General features: G+C 40.2%; 2 protein-coding genes and 1 long non-coding RNA gene across 3 annotated transcripts; all 3 read right to left on the bottom strand.

Moving 5' to 3' along the window:
• Positions 1 to 213: 213 nt before the first annotated feature.
• LOC113030143 (complement C1q-like protein 2) lies at positions 214 to 4200 on the bottom strand. The gene is made up of 5 exons (XM_026181312.2): positions 3973 to 4200; positions 3660 to 3713; positions 2716 to 2769; positions 1296 to 1430; positions 214 to 1192 (listed from the first exon to the last, which is right to left on the bottom strand). Exons 1-5 carry the CDS (start codon positions 4157 to 4159, stop codon positions 912 to 914), a joined length of 711 nt encoding a protein of 236 aa, XP_026037097.1. The 5' UTR covers positions 4160 to 4200; the 3' UTR covers positions 214 to 911.
• A 7119-nt stretch (positions 4201 to 11319) lies between these two features.
• Positions 11320 to 15374, bottom strand: LOC145431499 (complement C1q-like protein 2). The gene is made up of 5 exons (XM_080307383.1): positions 15079 to 15374; positions 14766 to 14819; positions 13822 to 13875; positions 12402 to 12536; positions 11320 to 12298 (listed from the first exon to the last, which is right to left on the bottom strand). The coding sequence occupies exons 1-5, from the start codon at positions 15263 to 15265 to the stop codon at positions 12018 to 12020; spliced, it is 711 nt and encodes a 236-aa protein (XP_080163509.1). The 5' UTR covers positions 15266 to 15374; the 3' UTR covers positions 11320 to 12017.
• A 6179-nt stretch (positions 15375 to 21553) lies between these two features.
• Positions 21554 to 23104, bottom strand: LOC145431311 (uncharacterized). The gene is made up of 2 exons (XR_013911608.1): positions 22530 to 23104; positions 21554 to 22434 (listed from the first exon to the last, which is right to left on the bottom strand). It is a non-coding gene; the product is annotated as an uncharacterized LOC145431311 (long non-coding RNA).
• Positions 23105 to 25901: the final 2797 nt, after the last annotated feature.

The following is a 25901-nucleotide window of genomic DNA, read 5'->3' on the forward strand; positions in this document are numbered from 1 at the left end:
TTCTTCTCCTTATTATTAAAGTCACGATTTGTCATAGTCCCCCAATCCTCTCTGTGCTGGCCTACCATTTTCTCTCCCTCCTCTTTATGTGTGTGTGTTAGTTTTTGTTCAGGGACAGGACTCATTCTGCGTTTCCACCTGTGATAGTAACTCCCAGCATGTGTAGATTTGATTGCTGCTCTATGTATAAAACACATGAAAAGAAATCAACAATGCTAGTTCAAAGATGCTTTTATTTTGAAAGTAAAGAATTTAAAGAAATGAACCCGAGTAAGTTTACAGTCAGTTATCTGTGTCTGCATTTGGATTCAGATGAAAAATAAGGAAACATTCCTCCACAGCACTGACACACATTTTATATCAAACTAAATCAGCTGTTTACATTTTTATCATGATAGTCAGATTAGGTTTAACATCTGTTAAGAGTTTAAGAAAAACACCTGCATGATTATCAAAGAAGAGAAAAAGAGGAACTGTTGGATTTTGCTCAACTTAACAGGAAAGACTCCAGTTAAAAGCAAACATGTGGGCCAGCAGTCACCAAAATAACAGACTGACCAACACAGGACAGTGGAGCCAATAAAAAACGATGCAGTTTACCAACTTATAGAAAATAGTCAGGACCTAATGGAGGAGCAGCACTTTATGAAGAGCCGACTCAAAGAAAGGACAAAGAGAAGAGAATCACTGAGCATTTAACTGGATTGATTTGAATCAAAGATAACAAGAAGAAGTAAATTATCTGAGTCAGTAGAAACAAATAAACACAAAACTAGAACCCAACCAGAAAGAGAGAGAGAGCAAGAAACTGATTCCAGCAGGTGATTTACTTCCTGTTTTACTTCTAAAAATGGCTAAGCTCCGCCCACACAGGACAGGCCAAACAGGAAGTGTTGGAGCTGTCACACCTCTCACATGGTGAAGATCAGATGACCACTGAAGGTGGTGTGATGATTTTGATTGTCATATATCCTTCTACCATCGAGGAGACGCACAAACACCTGATCTCCAACCTCTAGAAGCAGTGAGGCTCCATTAGAGCCACTCAGTTCTCCAGCTGCTGTTTGGTGTTCATATGCAATAACAACGAGCCCTTGATTCTTGTACAAATAAGCACCTACAGCAACACCACCATGTCCAAACATGTGCAACTCAAAGTGGTAGACTCCTCTCACTGGTGCAGTGAAAATACCTGTGGGACATTTGTTTTTGTTAAAAGGAAAATCAGCTGTTAGAACATCTGGAACATCAGCCTGACATCAACATAGCTGAGAAGTGACATTCAGTGTTATTACCTGTGGATGGGTTGTAGGCATTTCCAATGTTCGTGATAACATGTTTGAAGACCAGAGTGGTCTCTGTGTTAAAGGGTCCGACGTATGGTCCAGTGCCTGGAAGAAGCACAGCTGCTGAGAAAGCCACATGTGTGGCTGAGAGAGAGAGAGAAATGTCATTATTTAAACTTCCTGTTGTAGAGTTAGACTCTTCCCAAAAAAGTGACCATGACAAAAACTTTAATCTCCAATGAAAGAAATGTTTGACAGCTGGAAGCGTTTCACTGTCACAGAAGAAATCAAACTCTGTGACTTGAAAATGAAATTTGATCAAATCTAACTTTGAGGATCCTAAACTCGTCCTTTAGATCAGACAGGAAGTTATTTTGTAGCTTCTGCCAAGACAACAAATTGTGTTATTCAGTCTTTTAGTTGCATTTTGGTTTGTGCTTCAGAAAAACATAAGCTCAGTTTAATGTCATTCAGTTTTCAAAAAACAGGAAAAAGGAAACTGTGCATGGCTTTAAACGCTTATCCAACAGGTGCTCATCAGCAGGGTGAACACGAGTTCAATACAAAACAGGAGTTCGTGGGGTCACCTGTTTCTGACAAGATCATATAAAAATAAAACATTAAAATAGACTAACGTGTATCAAGTCTGAGTCTTCATCAAGGTCTGACAAATATACAGTCAGTCAGGATTAAATCCCAGCCCTGAGTGGCTCTCACCCTACATCTGTGCCAATGTATTTTAAACCTTAGAGCAAACTCATTTTTCAGTGATGACAGATTTCTTTAGGAGAGAAAAAACATGATGTTTCTGCCATTTAATTCTTTGTCTAGTTCTTTTTGTCTTCAGCGTAGTATAAATGACCATGGAGAGGTTTTTATGAGTAGGAAAAGCCATAAACCTGATAATAACTAATACAGAACTCTCACTGAAACGGTGAAAAGTCCAAAAGTTTATGGCCTTGTTCATATTTTCCTAAGCTGACCAGGGGGTCAGATTGGAGTGTTCGGCAAGTCAATTCTGGCCCCTGGGCTTAAAGTTTAACACCCCAGCCGTAGCAGATGCTAAAAGTGAAAATGACTAAAATACAGAGGTCCATACATATAAAAACTATATGAAGACTCAGAGGCAATATGTATTTCTTGGTAAATTTCTCCAGGAATTCAATTTCTTTTTTCATAATTTTATCCTAGAGTCCCTCAGAAATTCTTTTTTCATAATGTAATTCAGAAAAGTGGATCCAGTAATTGTACTTGATGTGTAAAAACACTGTGTGTACTAAAGTTATTTCTGTGAATGAAATAAAAATGTTCAAGCACAGTGACACCACTTTATGAATAGATTGATAGCACTGACATATGTTGATCCGCCAAAAGTAAAACATCTGCACAGCCAGTAAATGCACAGTCAGATAAGATTTCCACACAGTACCTTGTAGCTCCTGCTTCAGCGCGTCAATCTCAGTCTTCAGCTTTGCTGCACCATCTGAATAAAGCAAAGAGATCAAACAATCTCACTGACAGCACACAGTGATTCACATGTTTTTATCTGTAAGTAAGAAAGTAACTGTGACTCTCATTCTGTTCATGCTACACCGAGCGGTGGTCTCCCCCACGTCCCCTCATCCTCCACCTCACACAGGACCACACCTCCTACAGGTGCTGGGTGGAGAATGGTTGAAGAAGCAGACTTGTTTGACTGCATCACTGATTCTCATTTGAAATCTGTGCAGTTTCACGCTGTCATGTTTATCCACAGTCTGTCAACTCTCCACTTCGTGTTTCCCTCTCTCTTTCACTGAGACATGAACCCTAGACTGTATGTAAACAATGGCGTTATCATGCCACTATAGCTCTGCTGGTTGAGCAGGTGACCAGTATTGATTATACTTACATAGCACCTTTCTACTCAGCTGACCACACAATGTGCTTGTATTCATACACATACTTTTGATCTTTGTCTAAGAGCTTTGCCTAACACACTCTGATAGAGGCATGTCGCCCAAAGAAGCTTCAGCATGTGGAGCCAGAGAGCGATCCACCAACCTTCCAGTTGGTAGATGAGCTGCTACCACCTGAGCCACAGCTGCCCCGTATGCTGAAAGACTGCAGTGCAGCTCATTTGCCCTCGCTCTCTCCCTGCTTTACCACAAATAAAGACAATGTTGGTGGTCAAGTTGCCTCTGTGATGAACTACAGATTTTCTAGCACAGTAGCGCCACCTGGTGGACAGATTTATAGCAGTAACACATGTTGATCCACCAAGTTTTAAGTCAAATATTTACACCCTTTATATTTTAGCATCAAAAACGTGTCAGCTGCAGATTTTTTTAACAGTTAGAAATGATCAGAGCCATGATGATTTCCACACAATACCTGTAGACTGCAGCTTCAGCTGGTCAATTTCACTCTTCAGCTTTGCGGTCTGTTCTGAAATAAGTGCAAAATAAAATTTATTTCCCTGGACCATCAATTTCTTTAAGGATTGGCCAAAATTTCTGTACTTACTTTTATATTTCATTTCTATACAAAATATTTATTTTCACAAGAAAACAAAACCATGAATGTTTGTCATTTCAGTCATTCTGAATATTTACGAGTGACATTGATATCTCTCTAACACAACACTGGATCATATGCCAATTTGTTTTTGCTGTTACTTCTCTCACTACCTGACATGATACTGTACCTTGAGTCTCTTTCTGTAGGACCGTGATCTGCTCTTTCTGCACAGCCACTGAGGCGGTCAGCTCTCTCAGCACAGCTTGGGTGTCCTGTGGACAGGGTTGTTGGTTTGAAGACTTATCTGCTTCAGCCAGATTTGCTGAAACAGTGCAGACTGAAAGCAACAGCGAGAAAAACACAATGACCTCCATGGTGATATTGTGTCCTCTGCTACTCCGACTGAGCTTTTTATAGCATGTCAGACAAAGGTGTGTATATGGGGAGGTTACTTCCTCCAAACTTCCTCCCACAGACACAGCAAAATCTGAAACTTTCACTACAACACAAGTAAAGACTTTATCAATGAACCATGAATATCACATTTTCATCTTGTTACACTTTGTGAAGCTGGTCACCTTTTGTTTCTCTTTTCAGACTGTTGGAGATTGAGGAAATCTTGAGAGAATGAGGAAGAGGAATGCAAAAGAGATGAACGGATAAAACACCAGCTGAAAGGTGCTGTTTAATTACATTACTTGTGAGGTCAAACCCAGTCATATTTTGGTCTGTGGCCTTGTATTTTTGTAGCTTTGAAATTATGGTCTGGAGGTGTTTACGCCTGGGGCGGTTGATGAGGAAGTCCAACTGTACTTGAATGGCTTATCCTCTGCATTAAGGCTGGTGTATCTTTGCAATAACTGTCATGGTTGTGTTGTATGGCAAGCAGGATGAGGACCCGTATGTAGGCCTGAAGAATAAACTCAAAACGGCAGCTTTATTGCTGGAAAAACTCACGACAAATACAAACCTAAAGGAGAAACTGGAAACAAGAAACTCAAACTAGAAAACAAACCATGAACTGAGAACTAGGAAGTGAGCAGAAACACAGAGGAGACAAACACAGCATTGTGACGGTATGATGGGGAACAGGTGGAAACACAGCTGGGACTAATCTGACATAATGAGACAGGGGAAAGCAAAGCTCAAAACACTGGACACAGGACACGAGACTCTCAAAGTAAAACAGAAAACACAAGCGACACTCACAAGGGTCGGCTGTCGCAGGGAAATGAACTGGAATACAGGGGGGTCATCAACCCAAGGACAGTCAGGGAAAATAGATGAAGATCTTTTTAGACAGGACAGCTACAGCTGTCCGTAGTGGACCTTATCACAGCCACAGAAACTGCCATAAGAATTAATAAATTAACACAACCTGAAGCAGAGCAAATCAGGATGAAGTTTTCAGCCACTCCCTCCAGCGCAACAACAAGTAACCCGATCAAACAGCTCCTTTCAGCTAAGCCGGTGTTTTCCTGGTTCATCTCTGTTGTTTTTAAAGATATCACCATTATCTAACAATCATGCCAACTGATAAGCTTGACACAATACAAGAAACATGAGGATGTGGAATAGAAGACCAGTAAAAGGGGAAAGTAGAGCTCTCTTTCTTTCCCAGCAGAACTTGGTTAGCTTTGGTCTTTGTAATGTTTTTATACAGAGATATCAGTGGGGCAAAAAAGTATTTAGTCAGCCACCGATTGTGCAAGTTCCCCCACCTAAAATGATGACAGAGGTCAGTAATTTGCACCAGAGGTACACTTCAACTGTGAGAGACAGAATGTGAAAAAAAAATCCATGAATCCACATGGTAGGATTTGTAAAGAATTTATTGGTAAATCAGGGTGGAAAATAAGTATTTGGTCAATAACAAAAATACAACTCAATACTTTGTAACATAACCTTTGTTGGCAATAACAGAGGTCAAACGTTTACTATAGGTCTTTACCAGGTTTGCACACACAGTAGCTGGTATTTTGGCCCATTCCTCCATGCAGATCTTCTCGAGAGCAGTGATGTTTTGGGGCTGTCGCCGAGCAACACGGACTTTCAACTCCCGCCACAGATTTTCTATGGGGTTGAGGTCTGGAGACTGGCTAGGCCACTCCAGGACTTTCAAATGCTTCTTATGGAGCCACTCCTTTGTTGCCCGGGCGGTGTGTTTTGGATCATTGTCATGTTGGAAGACCCAGCCTCATTTCATCTTCAAAGTTCTCACTGATGGAAGGAGGTTTTGGCTCAAAATCTCACGATACATGGCCCCATTCATTCTGTCCTTAACACGGATCAGTCGTCCTGTCCCCTTGGCAGAAAAACAGCCCCATAGCATGATGTTTCCACCCCCATGCTTCACAGTAGGTATGGTGTTTTTGGGATGCAACTCAGTATTCTTCTTCCTCCAAACACGACCAGTTGAGTTTATACCAAAAAGTTCTACTTTGGTTTCATCTGACCACATGACATTCTCCCAATCCTCTGCTGTATCATCCATGTGCTCTCTGGCAAACTTCAGACGGGCCTGGACATGCACTGGCTTCAGCAGCGGAACACGTCTGGCACTGCGGGATTTGATTCCCTGCCGTTGTAGTGTGTTACTGATGGTGACCTTTGTTACTTTGGTCCCAGCTCTCTGCAGGTCATTCACCAGGTCCCCCCGTGTGGTTCTGGGATCTTTGCTCACCGTTCTCATGATCATTTTGACCCCACGGGATGAGATCTTGCGTGGAGCCCCAGATGGAGGGAGATTATCAGTGGTCTTGTATGTCTTCCATTTTCTGATGATTGCTCCCACAGTTGATTTTTTCACACCAAGCTGCTTGCCTATTGTAGATTCACTCTTCCCAGTCTGGTGCAGGTCTACAATACTTTTCCTGGTGTCCTTCGAAAGCTCTTTGGTCTTGGCCATGGCAGAGTTTGGAGTCTGACTGTTTGAGGCTGTGGACAGGTGTCTTTTATACAGATGATGAGTTCAAACAGGTGCCATTCATACAGGTAACGAGTGGGGGACAGAAAAGCTTCTTACAGAAGACGTTACAGGTCTGTGAGAGCCAGAGATTTTCCTTGTTTGAGGTGACCAAATACTTATTTTCCACCCTAATTTACGAATAAATTCTTTACAAATCCTACCAGGTGGATTCATGGATTTTTTTTTCACATTCTGTCTCTCACAGTTGAAGTGTACCTCTGGTGCAAATTACTGACCTCTGTCATCATTTTAAGTGGGGGAACTTGCACAATCGGTGGCTGACTAAATACTTTTTTGCCCCACTGTATCAGTTGGATATGTACTATACATATGTGCATGAAAACCACATTGTTCTGAGAAAATGGTTGTGAGTCAAGTAATAATTAATCTGTCACTCAGGGGCTATAAATCTACCCTGTGATCTTTTTCAGTTATGATTAGGAATACAACTTCTGCTTATTAAGTGGTAATAAGCATACGGTAGCGTTCATACAACTAATTTCATTTCACCAAAACACAAAAATATGTTTTTTTTAACTAAACTGATAATAGAGTTTTAAAGAGGGCTAGAAATGATTTGTTTTCTACACTTCTTCTCAGTGTTGCGCTCTACCACTTCCTCCTAACGTTATCCGAACATGGGCATGAGCATGGGTGTCTTGCTTTCTATTAAAGAACACACAAATTATAGAAGAAACACATTTAATAAAGAATGAGTTTTAATTTTTTGTCATTTTAATATAATTAGTTATACAAATTTGTTAAACTGCAGGAATGTCTTAAAGATATAAAGACTTGGGTGACCTCTAATTTCCTGCTTCTAAATTCAGATAAAAAATTATACAATAACTTGAAGTTATTGTACTCAGCCCCCAAAATCTTGAATATGCTCTCTGCTTGTTCTAAATGGCATTACCTTGGCCTTCTTGGAGTCATTTTTTAACAGTATATGTCTTTCGGTGTGCATATGAAACAACTATGTAGGACTGCTTTCTTCCATTTGAGCTGTGGTAATCAACATGTTGTGCAGCTCTGAAGCTGACACTCAAGAAATAGGGCTGTTTGGGTCGAAATGTCACTATTAGCTTTGGGCAGAAATCCTAAATTCAGTTTTGTGACTACAGAAAACAAGTGCAGGATATTTGTTTGTGAAGGAGTGACGGGAATTGAGGCCACTGTAGGACACTTCCTCATACTTCTGGAGTTTGAATTTTGTGAAGCTGGTCACCTTTTGTTTCTCTTTTCAGACTGTTGGAGATTGAGGAAATCTTGAGAGAATGAGGAAGAGGAATGCAAAAGAGATGAACGGATAAAACACCAGCTGAAAGGTGCTGTTTAATTACATTACTTGTGAGGTCAAACCCAGTCATATTTTGGTCTGTGGCCTTGTATTTTTGTAGCTTTGAAACTATGGTCTGGAGGTGTTTACGCCTGGGGCGGTTGATGAGGAAGTCCAACTGTACTTGAATGGCTTATCCTCTGCATTAAGGCTGGTGTATCTTTGCAATAACTGTCATGGTTGTGTTGTATGGCAAGCAGGATGAGGACCCGTATGTAGGCCTGAAGAATAAACTCAAAACGGCAGCTTTATTGCTGGAAAAACTCACGACAAATACAAACCTAAAGGAGAAACTGGAAACAAGAAACTCAAACTAGAAAACAAACCATGAACTGAGAACTAGGAAGTGAGCAGAAACACAGAGGAGACAAACACAGCATTGTGACGGTATGATGGGGAACAGGTGGAAACACAGCTGGGACTAATCTGACATAATGAGACAGGGGAAAGCAAAGCTCAAAACACTGGACACAGGACACGAGACTCTCAAAGTAAAACAGAAAACACAAGCGACACTCACAAGGGTCGGCTGTCGCAGGGAAATGAACTGGAATACAGGGGGGTCATCAACCCAAGGACAGTCAGGGAAAATAGATGAAGATCTTTTTAGACAGGACAGCTACAGCTGCCCGTAGTGGACCTTATCACAGCCACAGAAACTGCCATAAGAATTAATAAATTAACACAACCTGAAGCAGAGCAAATGAGGATGAAGTTTTCAGCCACTCCCTCCAGCGCAACAACAAGTAACCCGATCAAACAGCTCCTTTCAGCTAAGCCGGTGTTTTCCTGGTTCATCTCTGTTGTTTTTAAAGATATCACCATTATCTAACAATCATGCCAACTGATAAGCTTGACACAATACAAGAAACATGAGGATGTGGAACAGAAGACCAGTAAAAGGGGAAAGTAGAGCTCTCTTTCTTTCCCAGCAGAACTTGGTTAGCTTTGGTCTTTGTAATGTTTTTATACAGAGATATCAGTTGGATATGTACTATACATATGTGCATGAAAACCACATTGTTCTGAGAAAATGGTTGTGAGTCAAGTAATAATTAATCTGACACTCAGGGGCTATAAATCTACCCTGTGATCTTTTTCAGTTATGATTAGGAATACAACTTCTGCTTATTAAGTGGTAATAAGCATACGGTAGCGTTCATACAACTAATTTCATTTCACCAAAACACAAAAATATGTTTTTTAACTAAACTGATAATAGAGTTTTAATTTCTGTGGGATCTGTAGATAATTCCCCTTGATCGTTCCTAATTATATTAATGGCTCTGTCAGATTCAAGTTTCTTTATCTGCCAAGCTAGTAGTCTACCCGGCTTTTCACCCTGATCATAAAACGTCGGTTTCAATCTTATTAAACCATCTTCAGCTTTAAGCATAGACAGTTCCTCGTATTTAGCTTTAAGGGTCAATAATTCCTGTTTGTTCTGTGTTGAATCATCTATGTTAATTTCTCTCTCTAATTCTCTAATTTTATTGTCTAATTCGTTCATTGTCTGTTTGAATTTGTTAAATTTAGAGCTGGTGAAAATTATCATTTGTCCTCTAATATATGCCTTTGTTAGGGTCCCTGGGTCGTTGACCCAGTGTTTTGTGTTTTTGGTTCTTTGATTTTGTTATTTCATTATATTCTAGCTTTGCTTTATGGGTTTTAGGATCATTCTTAGTTTAGGTTCTCTGGGTGGGGTTGGTTAGAGTTTTAGTGTTCTGGTTTTCTGTCTGTGTTCCATAGTTGCTGTCTTCCCTGTCTGCTGTATCCCCACATCCAGTCAGTGTCTGTGTCTGCCCTGGTCCCACGTCTCTGTTCCCTTTGTAGTGCCTGCATGTGAGTCTGTGTCTTTGTTCAGTCTGTGTTATATGCTTCCTGTTTTACTTTGAAGGTCTCTGTCTTGTCTCAGTGTGTTCAGTTTACGCTTCTTTGGTCTCGTCAGTTCTGATTTGTCCCAGCTGTGTTTCCCTCCTGTTACTCATTCCCTGATTGCTCCCTCTGTGTATTTAAGCCCTGTGTTTCTTAGTGTCTGTGTCGCAATCTACCGTTTATTTTGCTGTGTGTTTTGCCCATCCACCGGTGTTAGTTTATTTTGAGTTTTTTCTAGTTATGTGATGTTTGCGTTCAGCATTAAAGCTGTTTTGGTTTAAGTTCTGTCTCCGGAGTCTGCATCTTGGGTCCTATTCCTGTCCTCACACAGCCGTCACCTAACAGCCTTAAAAGCTTCCCACCTAACGGCTGCAGTTGTTTGAATTGTATTAATTGAGAAGGAGAGATCAATGTGTTCTCCTACAAATTTCATAAAGTCAGAATCATGTATCCATTTAGGGTGCAAGCGCCACTTGTTTGAGCGGCTATTCACTTGTTCTACCTCATAAAATAGTGAGGTTGGGGCATGATCTGACAACACAATGCTGTCATATATACACTTAGTTATATTGGGTAGCAAAGATGAGGAAATTAAAAAATAATCTATTCGGGAGTGGGATTTAAATACTGCTGAATAACATGAGAATTCCCTTTGATTGGGGTTTTGAATTCTCCATGGATCACAGAGGTTCAGATCTTTCAAATATTGTTGTATTTTTTTTCTTGTTTGAGAGTGTGAAGTGTCCATCCCTGATGAGCGGTCAAGCTTCGGGTCCAGAGTACAATTTAAGTCACCTGCCAATATTATCCTACCAGGAAGGGTAGCTATCAATAGAAATAAATTCTCAAAAAATGAAGGGTTATCATCATTAGGGCCATAAACATTAACTAAATTGAAATTCTCTTTCAAGGGAGTTCCTTGAACCACCAAAAATCTGCCAGCTTTATCATAAATAGTGTTATTTACTTGGAAAGGCACTGAATTATGAATTAACACCATAACCCCTCTCGCGTGCGAAGGGCAACAGGATGCTAGCACTTTGCCTGGCCATCTCCTACGTACTTTCACCACATCCTCTCTGAGTAAATGGGTCTCTTGGATAAACGCTATTGATGACTCAAGTTTTTTAAGCCTGGGGTTCTTCTCCTTATTATTAAAGTCACGATTTGTCATAGTCCCCCAATCCTCTCTGTGCTGGCCTACCATTTTTTCTCCCTCCTCTTTATGTGTGTGTGTTAGTTTTTGTTCAGGGACAGGACTCATTCTGCGTTTCCACCTGTGATAGTAACTCCCAGCATGTGTAGATTTGATTGCTGCTCTATGTATAAAACACATGAAAAGAAATCAACAATGCTAGTTCAAAGATGCTTTTATTTTGAAAGTAAAGAATTTAAAGAAATGAACCCGAGTAAGTTTACAGTCAGTTATCTGTGTCTGCATTTGGATTCAGATGAAAAATAAGGAAACATTCCTCCACAGCACTGACACACATTTTATATCAAACTAAATCAGCTGTTTACATTTTTATCATGATAGTCAGATTAAGTTTAACATCTGTTAAGAGTTTAAGAAAAACACTTGCATGATTATCAAAGAAGAGAAAAAGAGGAACTGTTGGATTTTGCTCAACTTAACAGGAAAGACTCCAGTTAAAAGCAAACATGTGGGCCAGCAGTCACCAAAATAACAGACTGACCAACACAGGACAGTGGAGCCAATAAAAAACGATGCAGTTTACCAACTTATAGAAAATAGTCAGGACCTAATGGAGGAGCAGCACTTTATGAAGAGCCGACTCAAAGAAAGGACAAAGAGAAGAGAATCACTGAGCATTTAACTGGATTGATTTGAATCAAAGATAACAAGAAGAAGTAAATTATCTGAGTCAGTAGAAACAAATAAACACAAAACTAGAACCCAACCAGAAAGAGAGAGAGAGCAAGAAACTGATTCCAGCAGGTGATTTACTTCCTGTTTTACTTCTAAAAATGGCTAAGCTCCGCCCACACAGGACAGGCCAAACAGGAAGTGTTGGAGCTGTCACACCTCTCACATGGTGAAGATCAGATGACCACTGAAGGTGGTGTGATGATTTTGATTGTCATATATCCTTCTACCATCGAGGAGACGCACAAACACCTGATCTCCAACCTCTAGAAGCAGTGAGGCTCCATTAGAGCCACTCAGTTCTCCAGCTGCTGTTTGGTGTTCATATGCAATAACAACGAGCCCTTGATTCTTGTACAAATAAGCACCTACAGCAACACCACCATGTCCAAACATGTGCAACTCAAAGTGGTAGACTCCTCTCACTGGTGCAGTGAAAATACCTGTGGGACATTTGTTTTTGTTAAAAGGAAAATCAGCTGTTAGAACATCTGGAACATCAGCCTGACATCAACATAGCTGAGAAGTGACATTCAGTGTTATTACCTGTGGATGGGTTGTAGGCATTTCCAATGTTCGTGATAACATGTTTGAAGACCAGAGTGGTCTCTGTGTTAAAGGGTCCGACGTATGGTCCAGTGCCTGGAAGAAGCACAGCTGCTGAGAAAGCCACATGTGTGGCTGAGAGAGAGAGAGAAATGTCATTATTTAAACTTCCTGTTGTAGAGTTAGACTCTTCCCAAAAAAGTGACCATGACAAAAACTTTAATCTCCAATGAAAGAAATGTTTGACAGCTGGAAGCGTTTCACTGTCACAGAAGAAATCAAACTCTGTGACTTGAAAATGAAATTTGATCAAATCTAACTTTGAGGATCCTAAACTCGTCCTTTAGATCAGACAGGAAGTTATTTTGTAGCTTCTGCCAAGACAACAAATTGTGTTATTCAGTCTTTTAGTTGCATTTTGGTTTGTGCTTCAGAAAAACATAAGCTCAGTTTAATGTCATTCAGTTTTCAAAAAACAGGAAAAAGGAAACTGTGCATGGCTTTAAACGCTTATCCAACAGGTGCTCATCAGCAGGGTGAACACGAGTTCAATACAAAACAGGAGTTCGTGGGGTCACCTGTTTCTGACAAGATCATATAAAAATAAAACATTAAAATAGACTAACGTGTATCAAGTCTGAGTCTTCATCAAGGTCTGACAAATATACAGTCAGTCAGGATTAAATCCCAGCCCTGAGTGGCTCTCACCCTACATCTGTGCCAATGTATTTTAAACCTTAGAGCAAACTCATTTTTCAGTGATGACAGATTTCTTTAGGAGAGAAAAAACATGATGTTTCTGCCATTTAATTCTTTGTCTAGTTCTTTTTGTCTTCAGCGTAGTATAAATGACCATGGAGAGGTTTTTATGAGTAGGAAAAGCCATAAACCTGATAATAACTAATACAGAACTCTCACTGAAACGGTGAAAAGTCCAAAAGTTTATGGCCTTGTTCATATTTTCCTAAGCTGACCAGGGGGTCAGATTGGAGTGTTCGGCAAGTCAATTCTGGCCCCTGGGCTTAAAGTTTAACACCCCAGCCGTAGCAGATGCTAAAAGTGAAAATTGCCAAAATACAGAGGTCCATACATATAAAAACTATATGAAGACTCAGAGGCAATATGTATTTCTTGGTAAATTTCTCCAGGAATTCAATTTCTTTTTTGATAATTTTATCCTAGAGTCCCTCAGAAATTCTTTTTTCATAATGTAATTCAGAAAAGTGGATCCAGTAATTGTACTTGATGTGTAAAAACACTGTGTGTACTAAAGTTATTTCTGTGAATGAAATAAAAATGTTCAAGCACAGTGACACCACTTTATGAATAGATTGATAGCACTGACATATGTTGATCCGCCAAAAGTAAAACATCTGCACAGCCAGTAAATGCACAGTCAGATAAGATTTCCACACAGTACCTTGTAGCTCCTGCTTCAGCGCGTCAATCTCAGTCTTCAGCTTTGCTGCACCATCTGAAAAAAGCAAAGAGATCAAACAATCTCACTGACAGCACACAGTGATTCACATGTTTTTATCTGTAAGTAAGAAAGTAACTGTGACTCTCATTCTGTTCATGCTACACCGAGCGGTGGTCTCCCCCACGTCCCCTCATCCTCCACCTCACACAGGACCACACCTCCTACAGGTGCTGGGTGGAGAATGGTTGAAGAAGCAGACTTGTTTGACTGCATCACTGATTCTCATTTGAAATCTGTGCAGTTTCACGCTGTCATGTTTATCCACAGTCTGTCAACTCTCCACTTTGTGTTTCCCTCTCTCTTTCACTGAGACATGAACCCTAGACTGTATGTAAACAATGGCGTTATCATGCCACTATAGCTCTGCTGGTTGAGCAGGTGACCAGTATTGATTATACTTACATAGCACCTTTCTACTCAGCTGACCACACAATGTGCTTGTATTCATACACATACTTTTGATCTTTGTCTAAGAGCTTTGCCTAACACACTCTGATAGAGGCATCTCGCCCAAAGAAGCTTCAGCATGTGGAGCCAGAGAGCGATCCACCAACCTTCCAGTTGGTAGATGAGCTGCTACCACCTGAGCCGCAGCTGCCCCGTATGCTGAAAGACTGCAGTGCAGCTCATTTGCCCTCGCTCTCTCCCTGCTTTACCACAAATAAAGACAATGTTGGTGGTCAAGTTGCCTCTGTGATGAACTACAGATTTTCTAGCACAGTAGCGCCACCTGGTGGACAGATTTATAGGAGTAACATATGTTGATCCACCAAGTTTTAAGTCAAATATTTACACCCTTTATATTTTAGCATCAAAAACGTGTCAGCTGCAGATTTTTTTAACAGTTAGAAATGATCAGAGCCATGATGATCTCCACACAATACCTGTAGACTGCAGCTTCAGCTGGTCAATTTCACTCTTCAGCTTTGCGGTCTGTTCTGAAATAAGTGCAAAATAAAATTTATTTCCCTGGACCATCAATTTCTTTAAGGATTGGCCAAAATTTCTGTACTTACTTTTATATTTCATTTCTATACAAAATATTTATTTTCACAAGAAAACAAAACCATGAATGTTTGTCATTTCAGTCATTCTGAATATTTACGAGTGACATTGATATCTCTCTAACACAACACTGGATCATATGCCAATTTGTTTTTGCTGTTACTTCTCTCACTACCTGACATGATACTGTACCTTGAGTCTCTTTCTGTAGGACCGTGATCTGCTCTTTCTGCACAGCCACTGAGGCGGTCAGCTGTCTCAGCACAGCTTGGGTGTCCTGTGGACAGGGTTGTTGGTTTGAAGACTTATCTGCTTCAGCCAGATTTGCTGAAAGAGTGCAGACTGAAAGCAACAGCGAGAAAAACACAATGACCTCCATGGTGATATTGTGTCCTCTGCTACCCCGACTGAGTTTTTTATAGCATGTCAGACAAAGGTGTGTATATGGGGAGGTTACTTCCTCCAAACTTCCTCCCACAGACACAGCAAAATCTGAAACTTTCACTACAACACAAGTAAAGACTTTATCAATGAACCATGAATATCACATTTTCATCTTGTTACACTTTGTGAAGCTGGTCACGTTTTGTTTCTCTTTTCAGACTGTTGGAGATTGAGGAAATCTTGAGAGAATGAGGAAGAGGAATGCAAAAGAGATGAACGGATAAAACACCAGCTGAAAGGTGCTGTTTAATTACATTACTTGTGAGGTCAAACCCAGTCATATTTTGGTCTGTGGCCTTGTATTTTTGTAGCTTTGAAACTATGGTCTGGAGGTGTTTACGCCTGGGGCGGTTGATGAGGAAGTCCAACTGTACTTGAATGGCTTATCCTCTGCATTAAGGCTGGTGTATCTTTGCAATAACTGTCATGGTTGTGTTGTATGGCAAGCAGGATGAGGACCCGTATGTAGGCCTGAAGAATAAACTCAAAACGGCAGCTTTATTGCTGGAAAAACTCACGACAAATACAAACCTAAAGGAGAAACTGGAAACAAGAAACTCAAACTAGAAAACAAACCATGAACTGAGAACTAGGAAGTGAGCAGAAACACAGAGGAGAAAAACACAGCATTGTGACGGTATGATGGGGAACAGGTGGAAACACAGCTGGGACTAATCTGACATAATGAGACAGGGGAAAGCAAAGCTCAAAACACTGGACACAGGACACGAGACTCTCAAAGTAAAACAGAAAACACAAGCGACACTCACAAGGGTCGGCTGTCGCAGGGAAATGAACTGGAATACAGGGGGGGTCATCAACCCAAGGACAGTCAGGGAAAATAGATGAAGATCTTTTTAGACAGGACAGCTACAGCTGCCCGTAGTGGACCTTATCACAGCCACAGAAACTGCCATAAGAATTAATAAATTAACACAACCTGAAGCAGAGCAAATCAGGATGAAGTTTTCAGCCACTCCCTCCAGCGCAACAACAAGTAACCCGATCAAACAGCTCCTTTCAGCTAAGCCGGTGTTTTCCTGGTTCATCTCTGTTGTGTTTTAAAGATATCACCATTATCTAACAATCATGCCAACTGATAAGCTTGACACAATACAAGAAACATGAGGATGTGGAATAGAAGACCAGTAAAAGGGGAAAGTAGAGCTCTCTTTCTTTCCCAGCAGAACTTGGTTAGCTTTGGTCTTTGTAATGTTTTTATACAGAGATATCAGTTGGATATGTACTATACATATGTGCATGAAAACCACATTGTTCTGAGAAAATGGTTGTGAGTCAAGTAATAATTAATCTGACACTCAGGGGCTATAAATCTACCCTGTGATCTTTTTCAGTTATGATTAGGAATACAACTTCTGCTTATTACTGTCTGATCATTACTGTGTTTTCTTTGAAAGTAAAATCTCAGCCCACACAAATATATCAACAACAGTGATCACAAAACGGTGTATAACTGAACACAGTAGTGCAATTTTTAACCAGGTCTTCCCATTAACACCTGACCTGCCCAGAGGGTCAGTCAATGAGCTCGTCAATAGCTTCAATGCTAACATGTTAAATATAATGGACACTATTGCTCCCATTAAGGTGAAGGTTATCTCTGGAAGGAAAAAGTCTCCATGGAGAAACTCCACACTGGTGAAAAATGAAAAAAGAGAGTGTAGGAAAGCTGAGCGCAGATGGAGAAAAACAAACCTCCAGGTTCATTATGACATTTATAAAGAGAAACTTCACAATTATAATTTACAACTGAGGAATGCAAGGAGGTCCTACTTCTCTGACATCATCACTAAAAACAGCCATAATGCTCGGGTCTTATTTTCTACAGTTGACAGGCTAACAAACCCTCCTGTGTCAGTGGCAGCTGAACTTCATTCGACCATGGCCTGCAATGACTTTGCCAAATTCTTCACTGAAAAAATCCAAAAAATTAGACAAGCAATTGGTACGTCAACAGCAGATCCAGGATATGTACTGTGTCCACCAAAAAACTGTTTAAACACCATGAAACAGTTTCAACCTATTAACAGCAAAGACCTGGAGGACATCTTAGGTCAACTGAACTCCTCCTCCTGCTGTTTAGATGTCCTGCCAACAAGTTTTTTCAAAAAGGTCTCAAAGACTTTAGAGTCAGACCTGTTACAGATCGCCAACTTTTCTTTATTATCAGGTGTGTTTCCAGAATCACTAAAAACTGCTGTAATAAAACCTATACTGAAAAAGGACAATCTTGACAAGACACAAATGAACAACTACAGGCCGATCTCAAATCTCCCGTTTTTAAGTAAGATCATTGAAAAAGCAGTTTCTCAACAGCTCAGTTACTTCTTAAAACAGAATAATTGCTACGATGCCTTCCAGTCAGGTTTTAGACAGAACCACAGCACTGAAACCGCTCTGACAAAAGTGTTTAATGACATATGTCTGAATACAGACAGTGGAAAAATGTCAGTCCTAGTTTTACTGGATCTCAGTGCAGCATTTGATACAATTGACCACAACATATTACTCAAACGACTGGAGAACTGGACAGGTCTTTCAGGAACTGTACTAAACTGGTTCAAAACATACGTAGAAAACAGGAAATACTTTGTATCAATAGGTAACTTCACATCTGAGCAGACAAGTATCACATGTGGAGTTCCCCAAGGTTCCATCTTGGGACCCCTTCTGTTTAACATCTACATGCTCCCACTGGCACAGATTATAAACAACAACAAAATAAACTATCACAGCTATGCAGATGACACACAAATATATATCACAATGTCACCAGGAGACCGAGGCCCTGTACAGGCTCTTGGTAAATGCATTGAGGAAATCAATGACTGGTTGTGCCACAATTTTCTCCAGCTAAACAAAAACAAAACTGAGGTAATAGTCTTTGGCGCCAAAGAAAAACGATTACAGGTCACCAGAGAACTTCAATCTATACATCTAAAAACCACAAACCAGGCGAGAAATTTGGGTGTAGTGATGGATGCAGACCTAAACTTAGAAAAACACATTAAGACAATAACAAAGTCAGCTTACTATCACCTCAAGAATATATCAAGGATAAAAGATCTGATGTCTCAACAGGACCTGGAAAAACTAGTCCATGCATTCATCTTTAGTAGGCTTGATTACTGTAACAGCATCTTTACAGGTCTACCTAAAAAATCAGTCAGACAACTACAGCTCATTCAGAACTCTGCTGCTCGAGTCCTCACTAAGACCAAAAAAGTGGACCACATCAGTCCAGCTCTGAGGTCCTTACACTGGCTGCCTGTCCGTCAGAGGATAGACTTTAAAGTTCTGATGCTGGCCTATAAAGCTCTGAATGGTTTAGGACCAAAATACATCAGTGACCTCCTGACCCAGTATGAACCTTCCAGATCCCTCAGGTCATCTGGATCCGGTCTTTTATCAGTTCCCAGAGTCAGAACCAGACACGGAGAAGCTGCATTCAGCTTTTATGCTCCTTATATCTGGAACAAACTCCCAGAAAGCCTCAGATCAGCTGAAACACTCAGTTTATTTAAATCCAGGTTGAAGACTCACCTGTTCTCAGCTGCATTTGAATAAAGCACCAAATCCACACTTTAAGCTTAAATTTCAAAACTTACATTTAACTACTGATTTTATCTACTGTTCTGATTTTATCTGTTTTGATTTTATATACTGTTGTTTGTTTGTTTGTTTGTTAATTAGTTAGTTAGTTTATTTGCTTGTTTTAATCAATTTTAAATCATGCTTTTTATTTGTTCTTGTTTCTAATGTCTCTGTAAAGCACTTTGAATCACCTTGTTGTTGAATTGTGCTATACAAATAAACTTGCCTTGCCTTGCCTTATTAAGTGGTAATAAGCATACGGTAGCGTTCATACAACTAATTTCATTTCACCAAAACACAAAAATATGTTTTTTAACTAAACTGATAATAGAGTTTTAAAGAGGGCTAGAAATGATTTGTTTTCTACACTTCTTCTCAGTGTTGCGCTCTACCATTTCCTCCTAACGTTATCCGAACATGGGCATGAGCATGGGTGTCTTGCTTTCTATTAAAGAACACACAAATTATAGAAGAAACACATTTAATAAAGAATGAGTTTTAATTTTTTGTAATTTTAATATAATTAGTTATACAAATTTGTTAAACTGCAGGAATGTCTTAAAGATATAAAGACTTGGGTGACCTCTAATTTCCTGCTTCTAAATTCAGATAAAAAATTATACAATAACTTGAAGTTATTGTACTCAGCCCCCAAAATCTTGAATATGCTCTCTGCTTGTTCTAAATGGCATTACCTTGGCCTTCTTGGAGTCATTTTTTAACAGTATATGTCTTTCGGTGTGCATATGAAACAACTATGTAGGACTGCTTTCTTCCATTTGAGCTGTGGTAATCAACATGTTGTGCAGCTCTGAAGCTGACACTCAAGAAATACAGCTGTTTGGGTCGAAATGTCACTATTAGCTTTGGGCAGAAATCCTAAATTCAGTTTTGTGACAACAGAAAACAAGTGCAGGATATTTGTTTGTGAAAGGGTGACGGGAACTGATGCCACTGTAGGACACTTCCTCATACTTCTGGAGTTTGACAAACTGATGCCAACCACAAAGTCAGCAGGTACTTTTTAATTTTTTAAGTCCTGAAAAAAGAAATTTAGAAAATTAGATTCTTTTTCTTTCATCAGTTGGCTCACTCATGTTGGCTGATTCTTCACGTTGCAAAATGGAGCAAATACAATTTTGTCAAGCACTGAAAATGTACCCTTCTTTTTCTAATAATATTCACGAAGGGAAGCATGCATAGTACAATGTAAAAATACTGGTCCCAGCACTATTAAATAAGGGTTTAAGATTTGCCACCTTAAAAGCCTATCTACACAGCCTGTTCATACATTAATCACATTAATTTATAGCAACAGCTATAAACTTATGTGCATTACATCAGTTTCATGCTTTGTACTTGGACTATGTTAAACTGCACTTTCCCTTTTAAATAAATAAATTCAAATTCAAAATTGAAGCATTAATTCATGGGATTGGGCTCTAAAAGCACACCGACAGGAACATATTATTGAAGTTAACTTGAAAGAGTCTAAGTAAATAGAAGTAATTATTAGTGTTTCTGCACATAACGGCACATTTGTGGGATGGCTGAGAATATTTTCTTTTCAATCAAACAATCAATCAATCCAAGCTTTATTCGCCACATGCAGGTTGCCCTGCATTGAAATGGGACCCCCCCCCCCCCCCGACCTTATACACACAACACAGACATCACATGGGGTTACAAGTCGGAGATCGGTAGCATTACAGAAAAAGCACTGAAATGTACACTACAATGGGAAAGTACAAGAGGAAAAAAAGAGACCCCTTCTCATGCTGGGCTCCCGTGGTAGGACAGCATGAGAACAGGAAGCAAAAAAACTCCTCTGCACAAAAAGCACATAAATGTCCACAGCACAACGTTACGAAAGACATAATAAGCCACAGGGTTGGGTGGGGGGTGAGGAGTAATCCGAAGCAAACACAGCAGCCGCCCTGCCCAGCGCTACCATTCCAGCTTGGGCACAGACCCGCCGTGTTCCCCCGCAGGAAACAAGCATCGAAGGCGTTTGGAAAGGGAGGGGGATGAGTGTGTGCATATCAGTGTGTATGTGTGTGTGCGTGTCCAGAGTTCAGCTGAGACAGTGTCCTTCGCCCTGCCAGGCTAAGTAAACAGTCTTCCAGCCAACCCATTAGATCATTTTCTAATGATCAAAAGAATACTTCAAGCTCAACAAAGTTCTTTTTTCCACACACTAAGACTGTAAAATTACAGTCACTAATTTAACACAATTCCATAAATATGCCATGAAAAAATAAACTATACATATCTAAAATTTGATGCATTGAGTGTAAAATAGAAGCATTTACCCACAAATGACAAACCTTTGAACAGTGGTTAAGTGTTGGGAAATTACCCCAAGGATGCAGCGACGACTCATCCAAGAGGTTAAGTTCAGTGTTCGAGTTCACCACAACAAAGAGACTGGGCAAAAATGTCCTGCATGAGTTCAACGACAAAAACCACTGCTGAGTAAAAGGAACATAAAGGTTCGTCTCAGTTTTGCCAGAAAATATGTTGATGATCCCCAAGATTTTGGGAAAATACTTGGAATGGAAAACGTGGAATGACCAAAGCTGAACATTTGGAAGCTGTGTATCCTGTTACACCAGGGGCCCGTTCTTCGTACCTCGCTAAGTAGGTTAGCCGGATTAGATTGTTGACGATTTCGCGTGATCCTGGATCAGTCGGTTCCCCGAAGCTCATCCGGGACTTGCTGTCATAGCAACAGAGTCGTAAGCGTAAACCTGCTCGGGAGCAGGTTTACTTTATGTAAACAGGATTAGATCGCGGCCACGCAGGTATGTCCGCTTCATTTATACGAAAGCAACAGCGATATTTTTCCACTGTTTCACCATAAATAAATATTATCAATGTAACTAAAGATAATGCAGCACCTGATCCTTTTATTGATTTCACACAGATACATACAGGTCATTTCCTAAAAAAGGGAAATGTACTATTAACATTCTATTACATGTATGTGATTATTACAGATGTAATTCATATTTCAGAGTAGTAATTGTAAATTACTTCGTGTAATCAAGATGAGAGACCACGGCTATAAAAGCGAAGGTGGATTTGGGAAGTCTGTCGCAGCCATGCCCTGTCCGTATACGCGAGCAGCCCATTGCGGAAGGTGCAAGATTGATAAGGAGAGTCCTCAGAATTCAGCGTATATTGCGGGATAGACAGGATCCTTTAGCTCAGCGCGACAGTGTGCTCATAGAGAGATATCGATATTCCCGTGAGGGTATTATTTACTTAACCAACTTGTTGACGAGGGGGTGCAGGACCACCACCTGTCTTTTTTTCCTCTGCCCTTTTCTTGGTTGCTGTTATGAACAAACTAACAGAGTATTACAGGCCAGTATTACCTTGCCAAGAGACGCAAAGCAATCTAAGAGATAAATATTACCATTCTGTAGAATACTCCTGTATTCCACTTTTACTTGTTCCCATGTTCTTGTGGGTCCTGTTGTGGCTCTAATGTGAAAGGGGATATAATATAACATATTATAATATAATATAATGCCATATGATATTGGACAATATAGTGTCATATGATAGATCTACCCTACCGCCTACTGGTGTTGGCCAGAGGGGCCGATGGCGCGATATGGCAGCCTGGCTACAACCGTAGCTGCCTCCACCAGTGTGTGAATGTGGGAGTGAATGAATAGTGGTATCGTAAAGCGCTTTGGGTGCCTTGGAAAGCGCTATATGAACCCAATCCATTATTATTATTATTATTAAATTACCTACGAGTTTGATTTGTCAGCAACTTTCTGCCAGCCCTCTCTCCTTGCTTTTGCAGCCTTTGCAGTGTTCTCTTGCGTTTTAATTAAACTCTGAAACTCCTGAAATCCCTCACTCAAGAGTTCTTGCTCTGCTGCCGGAAAATACCGAGCACGCCCCTTCGACATTTTCGCCGACCAATCAGCGGGTTGCCGATCAATGTTTCTACTATCGATGCGTAGCCCCTTTTACGACGCCCAGTGATGTCACATTCCTGCGTCCAGCTGTAGTAATCGTCAACAGCAAGTGTGTTCGGGGAACCGGATTAGCGAGCTCACGGTTAGCGCGATGATTTGATCTTGGATGTGTCATTTGATCTTGGATGTAGTAAGCGACGTACGAAGAACGGGCCCCTGGTGTAAAAGTAATCACAGAAGAATACTCCAGTAAAGGTTGAAGTACTGATTTAACTCATTTACTCAAGTAATAGTGAAGGCTCTGAAATGTACTCAAGCTAAGAAAGTAAAATAATCTCTTTGAAGGAAGTTTCTATTTTTGTGCAAAGCTAACTGAACCAACCTGCTTTATTAACATAATAATAAAATAATATCAGTAGATGGGAATACAAACTGTTTAACTGTTTTTTGTTGTTGTTGTTGTTGTTGTTGTTGTTGTTGTTGTTGTTGTTGTTGTTGTTTTTAATTGTACTCAGATTAAAGAAAAAGAAAGAAACTGAGTTTTGATCTCCTCCATACCTGCTTCATGCCCTGGAGGACGGGGCTGTGCCCCCCCCACACCTTCTAGCAGATCATTACTGTTAGGATGCCTGGGTCATTGACCCAGGGTTTTTGAGTTTATTATCTTATTTATAATTTCTAGTCTTTGGGTTTTTGTTAGAGTCATGTCTTATGGTTTGTCTCTGTGTAATCCTTAGTTGCTGTCTCTCCTGTCCGCTATATCCCCGTGTCCAGTCAGTGTCTGTGTCTGCCCTGGTCCCACGTCTCTGTTCCCTCTGTAGTGCCTGCCTGTGAGTCTGTGTCTTTGTTCAGTCTGTGTTATGTGTTTCCTGTTTTACTTCGAAGGTCTCTGTCTTATCTCAGTGTGTTCAGTTTACGCTTCCTGGTCTCGTCAGTTCTGATTTGCCCCAGCTGTGCTTCCCTCCTGTTGTCCATTCCCTGATTGCTCCCTCTATGTATTTAAGCCCTTTGTTTCAGTTTGTCATTGTCGTGATCTACCTTTATCTTGCTGTGTTTTGTCTGCGTAGTTGTGTTTTGTATTCTTAGTTTTTGTTAGTGATGGTGAGATGAAGCCTCATGATCAGGGGTGCTCAATACGTCGATCGCAAAGGTAGTATTGGTAGATCGCATGGCATTAAAAAAAATAGATGCCAGCCTATCATCCATCCCGTCACTTGATTGATACAGGGAAGCCAGTCAGATGACATCAGATTTTTTCTGACGCTTAGGTCGCTGCGCATGCGCAAACAGCGGCGCGAAGTGTAGTAAAACTGACAAGCTAGTCAGCGAGTTAACTCCAATTTTTAGCTCTCGGTTTCTTCTCTTAAACCTAAGAAAGGGTTAAAAATGAGTGAGGGAGCTGGACCAAGTAAGAAGACAAAAACGTATCACTTTCATACGGAATGGGAGGAGGACTTTTTTTTTTCCACGATGTCATTTTCGAAGTGCGTTTGCTTCATCTGCCAGGCTACCATCGCAATGCCAAAGAAGGGAAATGTGGAGCGGCATTTTCGAACTGTTCACGGAAAATGACAGGTAATGACAAAAAAAATTTACATTGTTAATTGTGTTGTGAAATATTGGATATTGCGGTTATGCATGTATATACATTGTAGATATAAAGAATCCTCAATATATTTATAAATAAGTATGTTTTGGATTTTTGTAGTGGGTAGATCATTTTGACTTGGTCATTTTATAAGTAGCTCACATGCGGAAAAAGTGTGAGCACCCCTGCTCATGATGAACTGAAGCTTTCCACCCAGTTGGTCGACTCATGGTTCGAAGCATTGTGATGATTCATTTGCTCTACTGCGCCATCAAGTGGACAATTCAAGTGAAGCGGGCTCTGTGATTATAATGATGTGTAAACCTCTAAACTGAATAAATTGTTTTCTTGGTTATTCATCCCGAATATTGTCTCAGTATGTGTGATACAAAAGAGAAAGTGGAAAGTATCAGGACAGCGTTTTGGTATGATTGTGTAACTGTCAGCCTCAGACAGTCTGTCAATAGTATAATTCAGATCATAGATCTGTACATTTGCATATTTGTAGAACTATAAAAAGAAAGCTGACACTTTCGAGACTTTATCTAATGTGTAAGCATCACAGCAGATGCCTTTATGTCAACATAGCTGAGGCTAAAACAGAAAAACGATTCTATAAAAATATTCAGCAGTAGATCAAAACCAAAAAAACCCCATCAATCTACACTGACACTATGCTGTTTGTGCTGTCTTTTTTCTAGACGATATAAAGTTAGTCTGAAGGTGGAATGCAGTCAGAATCTCGGCATCATCAGCTAAAATTCATATGAATCTCTGCTGCACTTGATGTAATCTTTCTTTCTTTTCTCGCCATGTGAAATACAGCAGCTGGACCTTTAGCAGCAACACACTGTGAGACAAACTGCACACAAACAGTTTGTGTGATAGAAATACTGCAACTTATGGACACCTGCAGTGTTCTGGTGTTGTGACAAAAACAAAAGCCTTTTCTGTGTTCCTGTTTAGATTCAAATTGGTTTGATGTTTTGAGGTTCATGGTGACAAAATAGCAACTTCCCTGAAATAGGTTAAAGCAAAAGTCACAATTTCATTTTGAATATTTAGGGGGTAGAAAGAACAGAAACGTGTTTCAAAAATCTGGGGAGGAAAAGTACAAAGTAGTCAGAAAAAAACTACTCAGATGAAGTAGATACCTGAAAATGTAGGTATTTAGGAAGTACAGTAATGAAGTATTTGTACTTTGTTACTTCCCACCTCTGGTTACAGACTTATTCAAAAATGAATTAAACTCATTTTCAACTCAAAATCCTGCACACAGTACCCCACAATGACATTCTTTTGCTCAGTTATTTGTTGAATCAGTTCAGCCTCGGGTCTTTTTGAGTATGATGCTACATGCATTCTCCTTTGCAGAACCTCTCAAGCTCAATCAACTCAGAGGTGGAGAGGTGGAAGAAGGGAAGTGTGTT

This window comes from Astatotilapia calliptera, chromosome 10 (assembly GCF_964374335.1).
Source record: "Astatotilapia calliptera chromosome 10, fAstCal68.1, whole genome shotgun sequence".
NCBI classification, from domain to species: Eukaryota; Metazoa; Chordata; class Actinopteri; order Cichliformes; family Cichlidae; genus Astatotilapia; species Astatotilapia calliptera.